The sequence below is a fragment of the Bos javanicus genome, chromosome 29 (genome assembly GCF_032452875.1).
Source record: "Bos javanicus breed banteng chromosome 29, ARS-OSU_banteng_1.0, whole genome shotgun sequence".
NCBI lineage: Eukaryota > Metazoa > Chordata > Mammalia > Artiodactyla > Bovidae > Bos > Bos javanicus.
The window spans coordinates 37,665,714-37,680,485 of record NC_083896.1 but is presented as its reverse complement, the minus strand read 5'-3'; the positions used below and the strand labels follow the sequence as shown (position 1 = coordinate 37,680,485).

The following is a 14,772-nucleotide window of genomic DNA, read 5'->3' as shown; positions in this document are numbered from 1 at the left end:
CTGGAGTCTCCTTCTCAGTTTATTCCGACGTTAGGATGAAATGGTTCTCATAAATAAGGGCCACGAGCCCTTCCTCACGACCACGGTCCATGACAAGGGGCAGGGCAGAGGGGGCCTGGGTGGGAGTCCCGGCAAGGGGCCAGGCAGGGACTCAGATCAACAAGCACCAGAGGATGAACGGGAGGCTGCCCGGGCTGGAGGCCCACGGCGCCGGGCCAGGCAGGCTGGGAGGGTCAGGAGCTGCCCCGGATCCGCTCCATGTAGCTGCGCAGCTCCTCAGGGTCCTTCAGCCCCATGTCCTCACACACCCAGCGGATGTCCTCCTCGCCCGCCACCAGGATGGACTGCACGGCCGGAGCCCCCACCGGCTCCTCGGGCAGCTGGGCTGGGGGCGCTGGCGCAAACGTCACAAATTCCACACGCTTCCTCCGCCCCCCGGCTTCCTTCCTGGCCAGGGTGCCCGAGGAGCTGGTGGTGGCCCCAATAGGAGGAGCCTGGGCCTGGGCCAGGGTCAGGGCCTCCCCTCCTCCCCCACTCTCACAGGGGCAGCCCCCCTCCCCCTTGGGCGGGCCAGGAGACTGCCGGTCCAGCTGGCGACTCAGTTCCTCCTGGTCGGTGCCCAGCCAGACCCAGTTGTGGGGCTGGGGGGAGGCAGGGTCAGTGGCACCGTCGGGAGGCTCCTTGCGCTGGTAGCGCAGCACAAAGACCACGCCATTGACCAGGAAGATGAGGATGGCCAGACAGAAGATGCCCAGAAGGGCATACATGCCCAGCTCTAGGTCAGTGACCCGCTGAGGGGCGGGGACCATCTCCTCCTCTCCCTCCTCCTCCTCCTCCTCCCTAGCTTCTGCCTCTTCCTTCCTGGCCTCCTCCTCTGTCTGCTCAAACTTGCCCCTCACATCCCCGCTGCCCCCCATGCTGCCTGCTGCCCACCGTCCTCCACCCACGCTGGCTCCTGGGGCTGGCGATGAGCTCCGAGCTGGGCTGGATGGGAGGGCAGGGGCTGAGGTAGGAGCAGGGGGCAGCCCCAGCCAGGCAGTGCCAGAGGCCAGGGGCACACGGTGGCGGCCACGGCGGCAGGGCTCTGGGGGGTGCAGAGCCACGTGCAGGGGCAGCCCCTCGGTGCCCGCCCCACTCACCACTACCCGGAGTTGGGCACCCTGCTCCTCAGCTGGCAGCACGGCACCGGGCTCCTCAGCCGAGACGGACAGTCCCAGGTCATGGTGGTCGTAGAGCTCGGCGGGGGCCAGGGTGTGGTCAGAGAAGGACAGCCACAGGGAGAGGGCCACCTCCTGTGGGGCACACAGACACGGGCAGAGACATGCGAGGGCACGCACGCACGCATGCACACAGAGACCACTCCCACGGACACAGGCCACATGGAGGAGAAGAGACCAGAGAGAAAACAGACACAGGCAGAGAGGGACAAGACACAGGGAGAGAGGGGACATGCGTCAATCACCTGTCTGCTACTCGGCTCAGGGTCTGAGTCATCAGGAGGGTCCTCAGTTAGAGCCCTCTAATAACCTCCCACTGCCACACTCCAGCCAGCCACTGCTTGATCACCACCAGCCGCAGAGTGCTCACTACCTTACAGGGAGTCCGTCCTCATCCTGAAAACCCTAAGGTGAAGGGTGGAGGTACCTCCCATCCCTCTGGTTATCAACCCCCAGCTGGAGATGTCGACCTCAACCCCCTGACCCCGCAGCGTGTCACCTGCTTTGGGGCGGGAAGGGCGGACTGCGCCCAGCACGTGGCTGTGACCTCCCCAGGGTGGGCAGTGCCCCGGCTTAGGGCCAGTGAGATGCCCATCACTGGCTGCACTCGCAGCTCCAGCACCGAGACCTTGTCATCCGTCACAGCCAGCGCCTGCTCCCCGAGGATGGAGTCAGACAATGGGGAGCGCACCTGAGGGTGAGAGGGAGTTGGAAGTGGGGGAGAGTTATCACCCACAGACAGCGTCTCCCCTCTGAGAGCCCAGCACCCCTACGGAGGGATCTGGTTTATGAGCTAGGCAGCTTTCCCACTTTCTGCACCCCAACCACACACCTTATACATACCTGGACCACAATCCCACTCCTAAGGGACAGTTCCCTCCTCTCTCAAGACCTGGCCCCCTACACCCAACCCCCGCCCTTCATACTTTGAGGACTTCGCCCCCATTCATTACACGGCCGCCCTATTTTGACCCAATCCCCCATCCCCCGGGCTCATACTTCCCCAGGGGCACTCTGGGCCCTTCCGACACTCTTCGCACCTGCCCATTAATATTCTGGGAGTCACCTCCATACACCTTTTTCGGGGCGTCTGCTCACCTCGATGGAGGTGACACCGGGCTCCCGACCCACCAGGACCCGGCCTCCCTCCAGCGAGGCTACGCGCGGGTCTTGCACGCGAGCGTGCGGCGCCACGAGGTGGGACACGTCCAGCAGCCAGTCCGGGCCGAGCAGATGGGTGAGGCGGCGGCCGCCGTCCAGCGGATGGGCCGCGAAGGGGACGAGGAAGCGCACGCCGGCACGCTGGTACTGCAGGCGGCAGCCGCGGGCGCGCCGCTCCGCTTCCTCTACCCCCGCAGCCTCTGGCTCCGGCGCCCTGAGGGAAAGGGCGGCCCGGGGAAGGGGCGTCAGCGCGGGCTCCGCCCCCTCGCTGGCCGAGGGCCCCGCCCACGAGAGGCCCCGCCTCCAGGTGGGGGACAGGTTATCCAAGCCCTGCCCACAGTCGCGCCTCAGTGGTCAGGTCCTTCCACCTGCTGGCGCTGAGTTCAGTCCCCTCTGGCTCCTAATTGGAACTCTTTGACTATGCATGAGGCGAGGGGAAACAGTGACAGACTTTATTTTGGGGGGTTCCAAAATCACCGCAGATGGTGACTGCAGCCATGAAATTAAAAGATGCTTATTCCTTGGAAGAAAAGTTATGACCAACCTAGACTGCATATTAAAAAGCAGAGACATTACTTTGCCAACTAAGGTCCGTCTAGTCAAGGCTATTGTTTTTCCAGTAGTCATGTATGGATGTAAGAGGTGGACTATAAAGAAAGCTGAGCGTCGAAGAATTGATGCTTTTGAACCGTGGTGTTGGACAAGACTCTTGAGAGTCCCTTGGACTGCAAGGAGATCCAACCAGTCCATCCTAAAGGAAATCAGTCCTGAATATTCATTGGAAGGACTGATGTTGAAGCTGAAACTCCAACATTATGGCCACCTGATGCAAAGAACTGACTCATTTGAAAAGACCCGGAAGCTGGGAAAGATTGAAGGCAGGAGGAGAAGGGGACGACAGAGGATGAGATGGTTGGATGGCATCACCTACTCAATGGACATGAGTTTGAGTAAACTCCAGGAATTGGTGATGGACAGGGAGGCCCAGTGTGCTGCAGTCCATGAGATTGCAAAGAGTCAGACACGACTGAGCAACTGAACTGAACTGAGGCGAGGGACGCTCTGTTATTGGAGGAGACCTACTGGTGCTCCATCTCTAGAGGGCCTGGGGGGACAGATTCCTGAGGCCTGAGGCCCCCTCACCCTTGGGCTCTGGGGGATCCCCTCAATAGTTACTGAGCTAGGTGCTATCTTGAGGACACAGCAGGGAACACAATAGACAAAGCCCTCACCTTCGAGGGGAGGAATGCGGAGGGGGATAGTCAGACCACAAACAAAATTAACCTGATCACGCGGTGTGTTAGAAGTGATATGTACTATTAAAGAGGCAGGGAAGGAAGAGAGGAGTGGAGGTCAGCAGTTACAAACAGCGGTCAGAACCTGTGTGAAGGGCAGGAAGGGGCAGAAGGAACCGCAGACCACAGGGCAGTTTTGCCAATTCGGGTTTATGGCGGTATCCCGCCCCCCTCCCCGCACGCTCAGTCCCAGAGGGACTTCGCCAAGGCCAGCCAGCTTCCCCAGGGCTCCACTCACCCTTCCGCTGGGCCGGGTACCCTCCAGCCTCGGACCTGCTCGAGGGTGGTGTCAGTCACTTCGATGCGCAGGGGCAGCAGCGGGGCCCACACGGTCATCTGCAGCGAGGCCCGCAGCCGGCGCCACCAGAAATCCACCCGCACCCCCCGAGCGCCCCGGCTCTCCTTGCCAGACACAAACACAGCGTCACAGGCCTCTGACACCTGTGGAAGGGCAGAGGGCAGGGGGTGGGCTTAGCCACAGCGGACAGGCGCAGACCAGAGAGTATTCCTGACTCCTACCCGTAAGAAAGGGTAAGGCTGAAATTCATTCTGTATTCTACTATAAGGTATGGCTTCCCTGAGATTTTACCTTGCAGCCAAGATCCATTGCCCGGGGAGGTACCGCCCTTCCCTGAGTTTACCTGGGGCTGTTGGGGAAACTGGCTTTTTGCATACAACGAAATTTTTCCACCAGCAGGTAAGGGTTTGAATGCACAAGTTTGGCTCCTCATTAGTGCTTTGGTAGACAAAGGGTAAGGGCAAGGCAGGCCTATCTACCCAAGGACTCTCAGGTAGGAACCACTTACATAATGCTACCTGGCACAGGTAGCAAAGAACACCTTCACTCAGGCAGCCAGGATTTAGGAAGTAAAGCCTCTGGGCTTCCCCCTCTTAGAACTTTGATTGGGAAACATTGCCCTGCCTTTTTTTTTTAAACCTCACAGATTATTTCAAGGCTCCAATAATGATAATTATTCTACAACAGAGGATGAGATGATTGGATGGCATCACTGATTCAATAGACATGAGTGAGCGAACTCTGGGAGATGGTGAAGGACAGGGAAGCCCAGTGTGCTACAGTCCATGGGGTGGCAGAGAGCTGGACACGACTGAGCGACTGAACAACAACAAATGTAACAGCAGCAGCTGCTGGTGTTTCAGCCCCTGCTTTGCTGAATACAGTCCTAGAGTGCCTTTTTTTTCTTTTTTGATGTGGACCATTTTAAAGTCTTTATTGAATTTGTTATAATCCTGCTTCTGTTTTATATTTTGGTTTTTTGGCCAGGAGGCATGTGGGATCTTAGCTCCCTGACCAGGGATCCAACCCACACCCCCTGCATTGCAAAGAGAAGTCTTACCCACTGGGCCACCCAGGAAGTCCCTCTTAGAGTGCTTTTAATTCTTACAACATCCTTAAAATATATTTTCATTTTAAAACTTAGGAAACAGAGGCTCAGAGAAGTTGAGATTTGCCCACAGTCACACAGCTAGTTGATAACAAAGATGGGTTTCAAATGAAAACTTTCCCACTGTAAAGTACATGCTCTTAACCCTCCCATGTCAGTTCATCTGCCAATGTAGTAATGAATGGGAAAATGCCTGAGTTGGGGGCTTTGGGGTAGTACAGCTCCCACTTGACTCTGGAGAGAGTTGGTGGGACCAGAGCTGTGGTTCCCCTCATGAGGTCCCTGGTATCAAGAAGCAGCTGCTCTCTGGGACTCCCTGGGTGGTCCAGTGGTTAACACTCCATGCTGCCAATGCAGGGTCCACAGGTTCAGTTCCTGGTCAGGGAACTAAGATCCCACATGCCGTGCAGCGTGGCCAAAAGATTGAAAAAAAGAAAAAGAAGCTGTTCTCTTGGGGACCTGATTGGGGAAGGAGGAACACTGCGTGTGCATCAAGCAGGTACAGCCCCCACGTGCCACTCACCTGCAGGACCTGTGTGTTGGCCGACTCGCAGCCGATGTGCTCTGTCACCTCCACCAGAGCTCCGCCACTGTCCACGGTGACAAGGCGCACAGGGATGCGCCTCGGCACTCCAGTCAACGGTGCTGTGTTCACAAGCTCCTCAGCCTGGGGGTGCAGCAGAGACTCAGCCCCAAGCTCTCCACCTCTTTGCCCCCAGCCTGGCTGGGAAGAGCTGTGGACCCCTTACCTTGGCCAGTGGGACGAGGGCTCTTATGTCCCGCTCCGACACCAGGATCTCCCACACCATTTTGTCCTTCTCTGCTTCGGGGGCCTGGCCTGGGTACTCCAGCTGCCAGGTGACAGGGCGAGTGACCGCCACGCCCCCACTAGTGCCATTCTCCACCAAAAAGTCCACCCACAGGAACTCGGACAGTTCAAGGGGGCTGCTGGCCAAAAGAGAGAGAATCTGAGTGCTTGCTAGCAGTCAGGTGTTGTCACGAGCACTTCCTGTCTTGGTGAGGTCGGTCCTATGATTATCCCCATTTTACAGATGAGGAAACCGAGGTACAAAGGTTATATAACTTGCCCAAGGTCATGCAGTGAAAAGTGGCAGAGCTGGAATGAAACCTAACCATCCTGGCTCCAGAGTCCCAGTTCTTATCTGCTCAAGATCCAAGTAGCCACTTTACCAACCCCAGGGAGGCTTGCTAACCTCTGCCTTCCATAGCTGTCAGGGTGGCATAAAACACCAAGGAAGAAGATTCACTTCCAGGACTGGCACTCAACCCCTGAATTATAAAGAACCTCACAGCTTCCTTTGATCAAGCACCTACTATGTGCCAGAAACTGGCCTAGAAACTTGCTGTGCAGTACCTTATTTTCATAAACTATAAGGGGTGCATTGTTATGTCCATTTCACAGGTGAGGAAACAGAGGCTGGGGTGGGAAAGGGGGAGGTGGGCTTCACCGGTTTGCCTAAGATATTTATCCAAAAAGTGTCAGAACTAGAATTCAAACAGAGGCTACAAAGTCCAAGGCCTTGACCCAGACACAGGACATGAGTAAGGAGTTCATAAGTGTTTAAGAACTGCAGCTGGGCTTTGGGGGAAATATTAACAGCCTGGAAAAATGAACACATGTAGTGGGAGTGGGAGATGGGGTAGTGGCTGTGAGGGTTGTGACTGGGTGACCAGGACAGGTTGATGTCACCTGGAATAAGACTCACAGATACTGTACCTGGCATGTGCCAAAAGATGGATAAATAGTAGCTGAGTGAAGGAAAGATATCTGTTTTGTGCTGCTTCCTTGAAGGAGACTGACTGCTCTTGTGCCTGACTACATGTGAATACAGGGGGCCGCGTGGCAGCCTCCTCCCCTCCAGCCCCATAAATCTGCCCACTTGCACTCTAGGACCATCCCTCCCCTCATGGAAAGAAAGTACCCACCTGGAATTTGGCTCCACTGGCCCGACTCGATGGCAGGTGATGAGCGTGGTGTGGTGCTTGGAGCCCTTGAAGCGTTCCAGCTTGGCAGTCCAGAGGGTGGGCTGGGCTAGGCGGGCAGCCATCACGTGCAGCCCCTTCTTTACCTTAATCCTGGGGGAGGGGACACAGGTACAATTTGTCATGGGTCGGGTGGTGTATGTTGAAGTGTGGGCTGGATTGGAGCAGGAAGATAAGGAGCTCTGGTCTGAATCTTCTCCTCACCACCCTCCAACCCAGGGGGACCCATCTCCATGCAGGTCCTGTCTGTCACACAGCTCTCCTCATTCACAGAGCACTTATGACTCCCCACGGTCCACAAGGTCAAGTCTTAGCCTGGCATCTGAGGCCCTCTAGGGTTGGTCGGTCCAGTCTCATCTTCGGTTGTGACATCTCTCCATTGCGCCCTTAGCTTCAGCTGCTCCCAAAGTACACATCCACCATGCCCCTTCCTGCCTCTAGCCTTTGCTCAAGCTGTGCCTTCAGCCTGGTCTGCCCTTCCTTCCTTAATTCTTTTTTTAAAAAAATATTTATTTATTTATGCTGCACTGGATCTTAGCTGGGCTTCCCTGGTGGCTCAGATGGTAAAGAATCTGCCTGCAATGTGGGAGACCTGGGTTCGATCCCTAGGTTGGGAAGATCCCCTGGAGGAAGGCATGGTAACCCACTCCAGTATTCTTGCCTGGAGAATCCCCATGGACAGAGGAGTCTGGCGGGCTATATATTCCATGGGGTTGCAAAGAGTCGGACAGGACTGAGCGACTAAGCACAGCACAGCAGGTTCTGGATTGTAGCATGCAGGATCTTCGATCTTCATTGTGGCATGTGGAATCTTTAGTTTCAGCCTGCGATCTCTTTTACTTGTGGCATGAGGGATCTAGTTCCCTGACCAGGGATGGAACCCAGGCCCCCTACATTGGGAGCATGGAATCTTAGCCACTGGACCACCAGGGAAGTCCCTGCCCTTCCTCTTTTCACCTGCTCATTCTTCAAGCCTCCAGCAACACAGATACCATTTTCTTTAAAAACCTTTCCTGGTGACAGGATGAATTTCCCCTGCCTCCTGGAGAAGGCAATGGCAACCCACTCCAGTACTCTTGCCTGGAAAATCCCATGGGTGGAGGAGCCTAGTAGGCTGCAGTCCATGGGGTCGAGAAGAGTCTGACACGACTGAGCGACTTCACTCTCACTTTTCACTTTCATGCATTGGAGAAGGAAATGGCAACCCACTCCAGTGTTCTTGCCTGGAGAATCCCAGGGACGGGGGAGCCTGGTGGGCTGCTGTCTCTGGGGTCGCACAGAGTCGGACACGACTGAAGCAACTTAACAGCAGCCGCTGCAGCAGCAGCCACCCTCTAACCCCTGCCCCTGCAGAGCTGGGTATGGTATGGTCCAGTCCATGTCCATGCAGCCCCCTTCCCTACCACTAGGGGTCCCTCAGGACATGGGGGAACCGGGCCTTGCTCTATCCTGAGCTCCAGAGTGGAGACACAGGGCTTGGCATCTTTTAAGTCTAGGAAAGATCTAATGATGGTGCCAGTAAGCAGAAGAGAGGGAGAGACACAGGGGTGGGACACACGCAAACAATAACAGCGGGGTGGGGGAATGGCTGGGGCGGAGTGGGGAGGCCTTCCTAAAGAAAGGTACATGAAAAGGAGGGCCTTTGTATGGGAAGGAACCAACTCTGTCCAAAGGCTAAGGACCATGGTGAGGGTGGCCAGCGGGAAAAGATGTAGATGAATGGGACTGGGGCAAATACCTCTCCTGGGGCATCCAAGCATTAACCACCCCCAGGCACCACATTTCCCAGTTTCTAAGTCCTCTTCCTGTTTCCCCTCCCTGGAGACACAATTGTGGGCAACGTTAGCCGCACCGGACCAAGGAGTCTCAGAAAAGTGCTGGGGGGAGGGGAGCTTCCTACTTCCAATTCTAAGTTCAAGGTCCTGCCCAATGGCAGGGTCCTGCCTGCTACCAGTGCCTAGCCTGGAGGGGGTTTGATGGACCCATGTTTTGCAGAAGTCAGGGATTCCATAAGGACCCCAAGAAGAGGGGGCACCTGCCCAGTCTTCCTGCAGAAGTTCCCTGCCTCTGACCCATCCCCAGGGACACAGGCAGCTCACCGCAGGGTCAGGACACCAGCTGTGAAGTTGTGCCGAAGCAGGAGGGTGGCGCTGAAGAGCTGGCCGGGCCGCACAGGCACGTCAGGCACCCGCAGAGTCACTGCCTCATCCAGGGGCACCTCTTGGTGCTGTGGGGGGTCCGCTGGGCGCAGCTCCACACTGCCCACTGGGAGTGCCTGCTCCCCGGGGTCTTCCTCCCCGCCGGGGCCACAGCCCCCAGGACCCTCAGCTGCTGGCTCCAGCGTGTAGGCCAGCTCTGCCCGGGTGGCCGAGCCCTGGGAGAACCAGTGTGAAGGAAACTCCAGCTCCACCACGCAGGCGCCCAGGGATGGCTGCCAAGACACAACAGCCACGGTCAGAGTGGTGGGGGAGGGGAGCCCCAGCACCCATCCTCTGGCAGGAAACCCAAGCTGAAGGGGTCCACGAATACAGGGCCAGCATGGGCCAGAGACGCCAGCAGGTGACACGCCAGCTGGTGACACGACAGGCTAGGTCTTAGAACACGTCCCATTGGCCACTTTTCTACCTTTGGGAACATTCTTATTCCAAAGTGAACCAGCCTCAATACCTCCCCCTGATCATGCCCCGGACTGCCCTGACTACAGCTCAGGCTTCTCAGAACCCACAGCCCACAGAACACCTCTCCCCAGTGGAATCCCATGCTAGGCTGCGAAAGAGGGGAAATTGCAACAATAAAAGCAACACTAGCAATAATATAAACACTCGCTGAGGGATTGCTCTTGTGCCAGGCATTGTGCCAAAAGCTATTCTTGCATCTGTCTCATTTATTCTTTTTTTTTTTTTAATTACTATTTCTGTTTTGTTTTGGCTGCACCACACTTCACAGCATGTGGGATCCTAGTTCCCTGACCAAGAATCAAACCTGTGCCTCCTGCATTAGAAGGGCAGAGTCTTAACCACTGGACCACCAGGGAAGTCCTCATCTCATTTCTTTATTCCAGCTCCATATGAGGTAAGAATTGCTATTATCTCCTTTTACTGATGAAGAAACTGAACCTCAGAGAGATTAAGTTACTTGCCCAAAGTCATGTACAATAGACTGAACTCCTCAAGGGGCCCCAGATCACAGGGCCCTGTGAGAGCTAGCAGAGTAGGAATGGAATCGGGTGGTCTGTGACCCCCAAACCTCCCAGAAGTGGTGAGCCCTCTCTTTCCTATTCTGGGATCACCTTCTGGCGGGCACAGCAGCAGGGCCAACCCAGGTGGGGGCCCCCACTCACCTGGAAGCGGCAGGCTCGGTGAGCAGTGCCTGCTGGGTGTGTGGCATGGAGCCGGGCGCAGGGCAGGCTGCCAGGCCCTGGGGGCCAATCCTGCCCTCTGAGGTGGAAGAGGACACGGGCGTGGGGCTCTGCTGGAGTCACAGCCGCTTCCACTGACACGGCCCTCACGTCCCATGGGACTGGCCGTTGGTGTGGCTCAGTGACCCGAGGAGGGACCACCTGGAGGGAGAATGGGGGTGCTCAACAAAACAGGGGGTGGGGGGAAGCGAAATCTCAGGCTAGTAAGAGAGAGCCTTGATGGGTCTCCTTCTCCCCCTCTGGAAAAGGGGGAGCGCGGCTAGGGCTGTGGAAGGGCCCTGAGCCACACACAGCAGACCTCGGCTCTGAGTCCCAGTAGCCCAGGAGTCTCTGGTGGTACCTCCTTACCTGCTGAGTGGCGAAGGGTGGGTAGGAGGCCCGGAGAAGTGGCTGGGCCCTGGGCCAGGGCTGCAGGAGCAGAAAGGTCTCAGATCGGGAGCCCAAAGAGGAGTTGGCAGGGGGGTAGCGGCCCACCTGCTGCACACGGAAGTGCTCAGGGGCATCCAGGAGTCCCAGGGCTGCCGGCAGGTAGACTGGGTCCAGGGGGTCCTGGTCACAGTCCACTAAGGAGGGAGAAGGGGTAGGGGTCATGGCAGCTTTAGAGCGGGCAGGGGCTGAACCCAGCTTTGTCCCAGGGCAGAGCAGTCATGGGAGGTGGAGGAAGAAAAGGGTTGTGAGTCCCATTCTCCCAGGATGTTGGAGTGGGGATCTCCCCATTTCACAGGTAATGGGGGCCAGGATTTGAATCTCCATCCAGGACTGACTGCCAGCTTCTGAGTCATTCCTGCCTTCCACAGACCCAAGCCTTCCTCCCACCAGCAGAACCTTCTCAATGTCTCCTCTTCCCCCATAAGCTCCTGCCCTCTACCTACCTGCCTCTGACACCAAGGCATTTGTGTGACACCAAGCCCTCCCCAGACAGGGTCCATGTGATAATGAAAGATGGTGACGAGGTGAGCTTTGTAGAATTAGAGACCCTTCCTCTGCCCCCTGGGTCCTTGGCAAGACTTGGCTGGGCATCCACCCTCGCTGCCACTGTGTCATCACCATGGCAACCTTGCACTGGTTTCCCAAACTTGCTCCTTTCTATGCCATCCCAACCGGGTATTGGAGTACAAGCCCAGAATGGGGTAGGGGGCAGGAACCCTACGGAAGCCTGGGGAGAGAGTCAAAGTAGTCAACATTCAAAAGGGCAAAGGACCCCTCTAGCTAGCCTTAATAATAATTTTTTGAAAGTTATCTGTGTGCAAGTTACTATTTTAAATGCTGTGCATATGTTAACGCTTCCGTGTTCTGTAATAGCTCTGAGAACTAGGTTTATTACTATTAATGCCATTTTATGGTTGTAGAAAATGAAGTTTAGAGGTTCAGGGACTGGCCTGGGGTTCCATATCTGAAGCGTGGTAGAGTTGGGAGTCAAAGAGCCCAGCTACCCACCATTACACACCCTGTCTCTCCACCCTCCCCCTCTCTCCACCCTGGGCTGCTTTCCACTGCGCCCCTGCAGGCTTCACTCCCTAGACTGTATAGGTCTCTTGTCCTCGCCTCCCTCCTCCTTGAATGTGAATGTTGCCTCCTTCTTTAGGAAGCCCTCCTTGATTGCTTGCTCTCTCACCCTGGCTTCCTCCTCTGATTTAGTTTTCTTGTCTGTTGACCAGGGGGCTTGTCACACTCATCCCAGAATCCCCCATTCCTGGAGAGGATGATCTGGGAACCTGAAGTAAAAGTCCCTCAGTCCTGTCTGACTCTTTTCAATCCCATGGACTATAGTCCATGGAATTCTCCAGGCCAGAATACTGGAGTGGGTAGCCTTTCCCTTCTCCAAGGGATCTTCCCTTGGAAAACCAACCCAGGGATCAAATCCAGGGCTCCCGCACAGCAGGAGGATTCTTTACCAGCTGAGCCACAAGGGAAGCCCTCTGGGAACCTGGAGACCTGCATTTATGTCCTAACTCTGCCTTGATGAAGCTTGGGTCAGTATGCTCCTCACCTGTAGAAGGAGCATTTAGTGACATGGTAGCCAGAGGAGGGCTTTGTAAACCGGTGGCACATTGTCTGGAGGAGGGGTTGTTGCTGCTGCATAATAGATGTGACAAGCCTTTCCTCTTCTCTCTGTGTGAGGGGTTATTAGGGCTCCTGCTGGGTCCCCAGGGAGGGGAGCAGGTGGCTGAAAGGAGCCCTAGAGCCAGTTCACTCTCAGCCCCACTGCTGGGCTGGGGGACTGGATGATTTCAACCTCCTTCAAGACCCTTCCCTCCAAGCAGCCTGTGGTGAGAAGCTTCACTCCCCCCTCCCCAAGTGTAACAGGTGAGTGACTGTGGCTCCCTGGGGTCAGACCCTGGCTTCTGGTCCTCTTGTCTACTCCACTGCCTGGATAATTACAACATGCTCTTGTGGCCTGACTCCCACGGACTCCCATCACTCAGAGTTCAGCTCTCTTGTGAGGGAGGGGGGCGGGGGCAGGAAATGTCTCACTATCCCCGCTCTCTCTGGCATCATCCACCTAGCAGCCTCAGGGGCAGCCTGACTCCCACCTCTGGGGTCCAGGGGAGGCTCTGCCCCTCCTCCAGGGATCCCCATACTCAGTAAGGCATGGATGGGGCAACCCCTGGAGACTCCAAGGTCAGAGAGCTCCTTGGCGCAGGGGGAAGGCAGTGAGGATCTCTCAGGTTCTGGGCAGAGGGGAGGGGGCTAGGAGCCACAGGCCTACAGCTCTCTGGACGGCCAATTAGGGAGGTGGTGCGTGCGAGGCAGGGGGCAACCAGGTTAGACGTCCCGGCTGGAGGGGAAGCTCGCGGAAGGTGCGGGGACTCGGTGAGGGTGGGAGGACGACGCGCAAGAGCCCGGGGACCGTGCTGGTCCTGGATCAGGAAGGAATTGCAGGTTATGCAAGTGAGGGAAGCAACGGAGGCCCGCGGCTGGGGCCAGATCCCGGGGGTGAGACCTCTCCACCCTCCCGGCACGCTGCCGAGCGACCCGGCTCGGGGCTTCGTCCCGGAACTCTTAGACTCCCGGCTCCCGAGCATCCCTCGTCCCCGGCCTCAGTTTGGGCCCGGCTGCCCCTCGCCCCGCCCTGTCCCTCCCGCTGACCTCTCACGATGTCCAGGGCGAAGGCCACCAGGAGGCAGAGCCAGGGGCCGCGGGGCCCCCGGGGAGCCGCGGCCGTGCGCCCCGCCATCCAGGCGCACATCCTTCCCAAGGAAGGCGGGGACTAGGCGGGCGGCTCAGGTGGCCGCAGTCCGCCCGGCATCTCCCGGCCGGGTGAGTCCCCGGTGCTGCCTGCGCGTTCGCAGGTCCGCCCGCACGGCGGCTGCAGTTCCCAGACAATGGAGCGGAGCCGGAGCTGGAGCAGGAGGGTGGGAGGGAGCGAGCGCGGCTCGCGGGCTGCCCCTCGGCCCCGCCGGGTCCTAGTGCCCCGCGGATCCCGATCCTAGAGCGCCTCCTTGATAGAGGCTGGCCAGAAGGCCACTTCCCTGGGGGCTGATTTGGCTGTGCCAAGGGACAGGACGAAGTGTTCAGTTCGATCCCTCTCTGGGAAGCTCCTGATGAAGGAGGAAAGAGCCATGTCCTCTGCTTCATCCCCACTCCACAAGCAGCTCACCTGTAAAGGCATCTGACACCTGAACCAGAATTCAGGGATATAAGGAACCGAGCTCAAGGATGGAGAGGGGATGAAAGAGGGCCCATAGGGCCAGGGGACCACTGCCTGGGTGCATGCAGCCCCATCCCTGCGGGAAGCCTATGGGCCTAGAAGTGTGAGGGAGGAGCCCCAGGGAGAAGGCCTGCCTCCCAGCTTCCTGGCCCAGCTTCCTCAGCCAAGCAGTGTAGGGAGTAAGCGGTATACAGCAGGGCACCTGGCTGCACATTAGCCTTTCCTGGGCAGTTTAAAAAGGAAAACCCACACCAGGACCCCTCCAGGAAATAACTGATCCATTCCATGGGCCGGGTTGAGAACCATGGTGGGGATGCAGGGAGGGCAAGCCAGTCTCTCTCTGGCTGGGGGCCAGGCTTTACCACTCCTGCACACAGGGATGGAAGCAGTCCCTTCCCTCCTCCCCTACAGGCACACTGCTCTCTCTAAGTTGGTCAGTCCCAGGAAGTTTGGGAATGGGGCATGCCCTCCTCATTCCTCAGCCCAGGAGGGAAGGGTCCCTGGTACCAGCTGTCTTTCTCACTCCCTTTCTCCCTATTTGGCACCTGCAGGGAGAAACTAAGCAGCTCCGCAGAAATGGGTTTAGCTGGAGAGGGAGCAATCAAGGCAAGCTAGACTT

The 14,772-nt window shown here is 57.3% G+C and overlaps 1 protein-coding gene across 3 annotated transcripts; it reads right to left on the bottom strand.

Moving 5' to 3' along the window:
• Nucleotide 1: 1 nt before the first annotated feature.
• On the bottom strand, nucleotides 2-13,838 carry TMEM132A (transmembrane protein 132A). 3 transcript variants are annotated; one of them, XM_061406511.1, is made up of 11 exons: nucleotides 13,592-13,838; nucleotides 10,850-11,064; nucleotides 10,424-10,642; nucleotides 9,183-9,514; nucleotides 7,027-7,176; nucleotides 5,829-6,027; nucleotides 5,603-5,746; nucleotides 3,912-4,114; nucleotides 2,316-2,592; nucleotides 1,717-1,908; nucleotides 2-1,292 (listed from the first exon to the last, which is right to left on the bottom strand). In XM_061406511.1, the coding sequence occupies exons 1-11, from the start codon at nucleotides 13,689-13,691 to the stop codon at nucleotides 234-236; spliced, it is 3,090 nt and encodes a 1,029-aa protein (XP_061262495.1). In that variant the 5' UTR covers nucleotides 13,692-13,838; the 3' UTR covers nucleotides 2-233. The 3 variants fall into 3 exon arrangements, with proteins under 3 accessions (XP_061262495.1, XP_061262496.1, XP_061262497.1); XM_061406512.1 differs by having other exon boundaries at nucleotides 5,829-6,024; nucleotides 13,592-13,837; XM_061406513.1 differs by lacking the exon at nucleotides 5,603-5,746.
• Nucleotides 13,839-14,772: the final 934 nt, after the last annotated feature.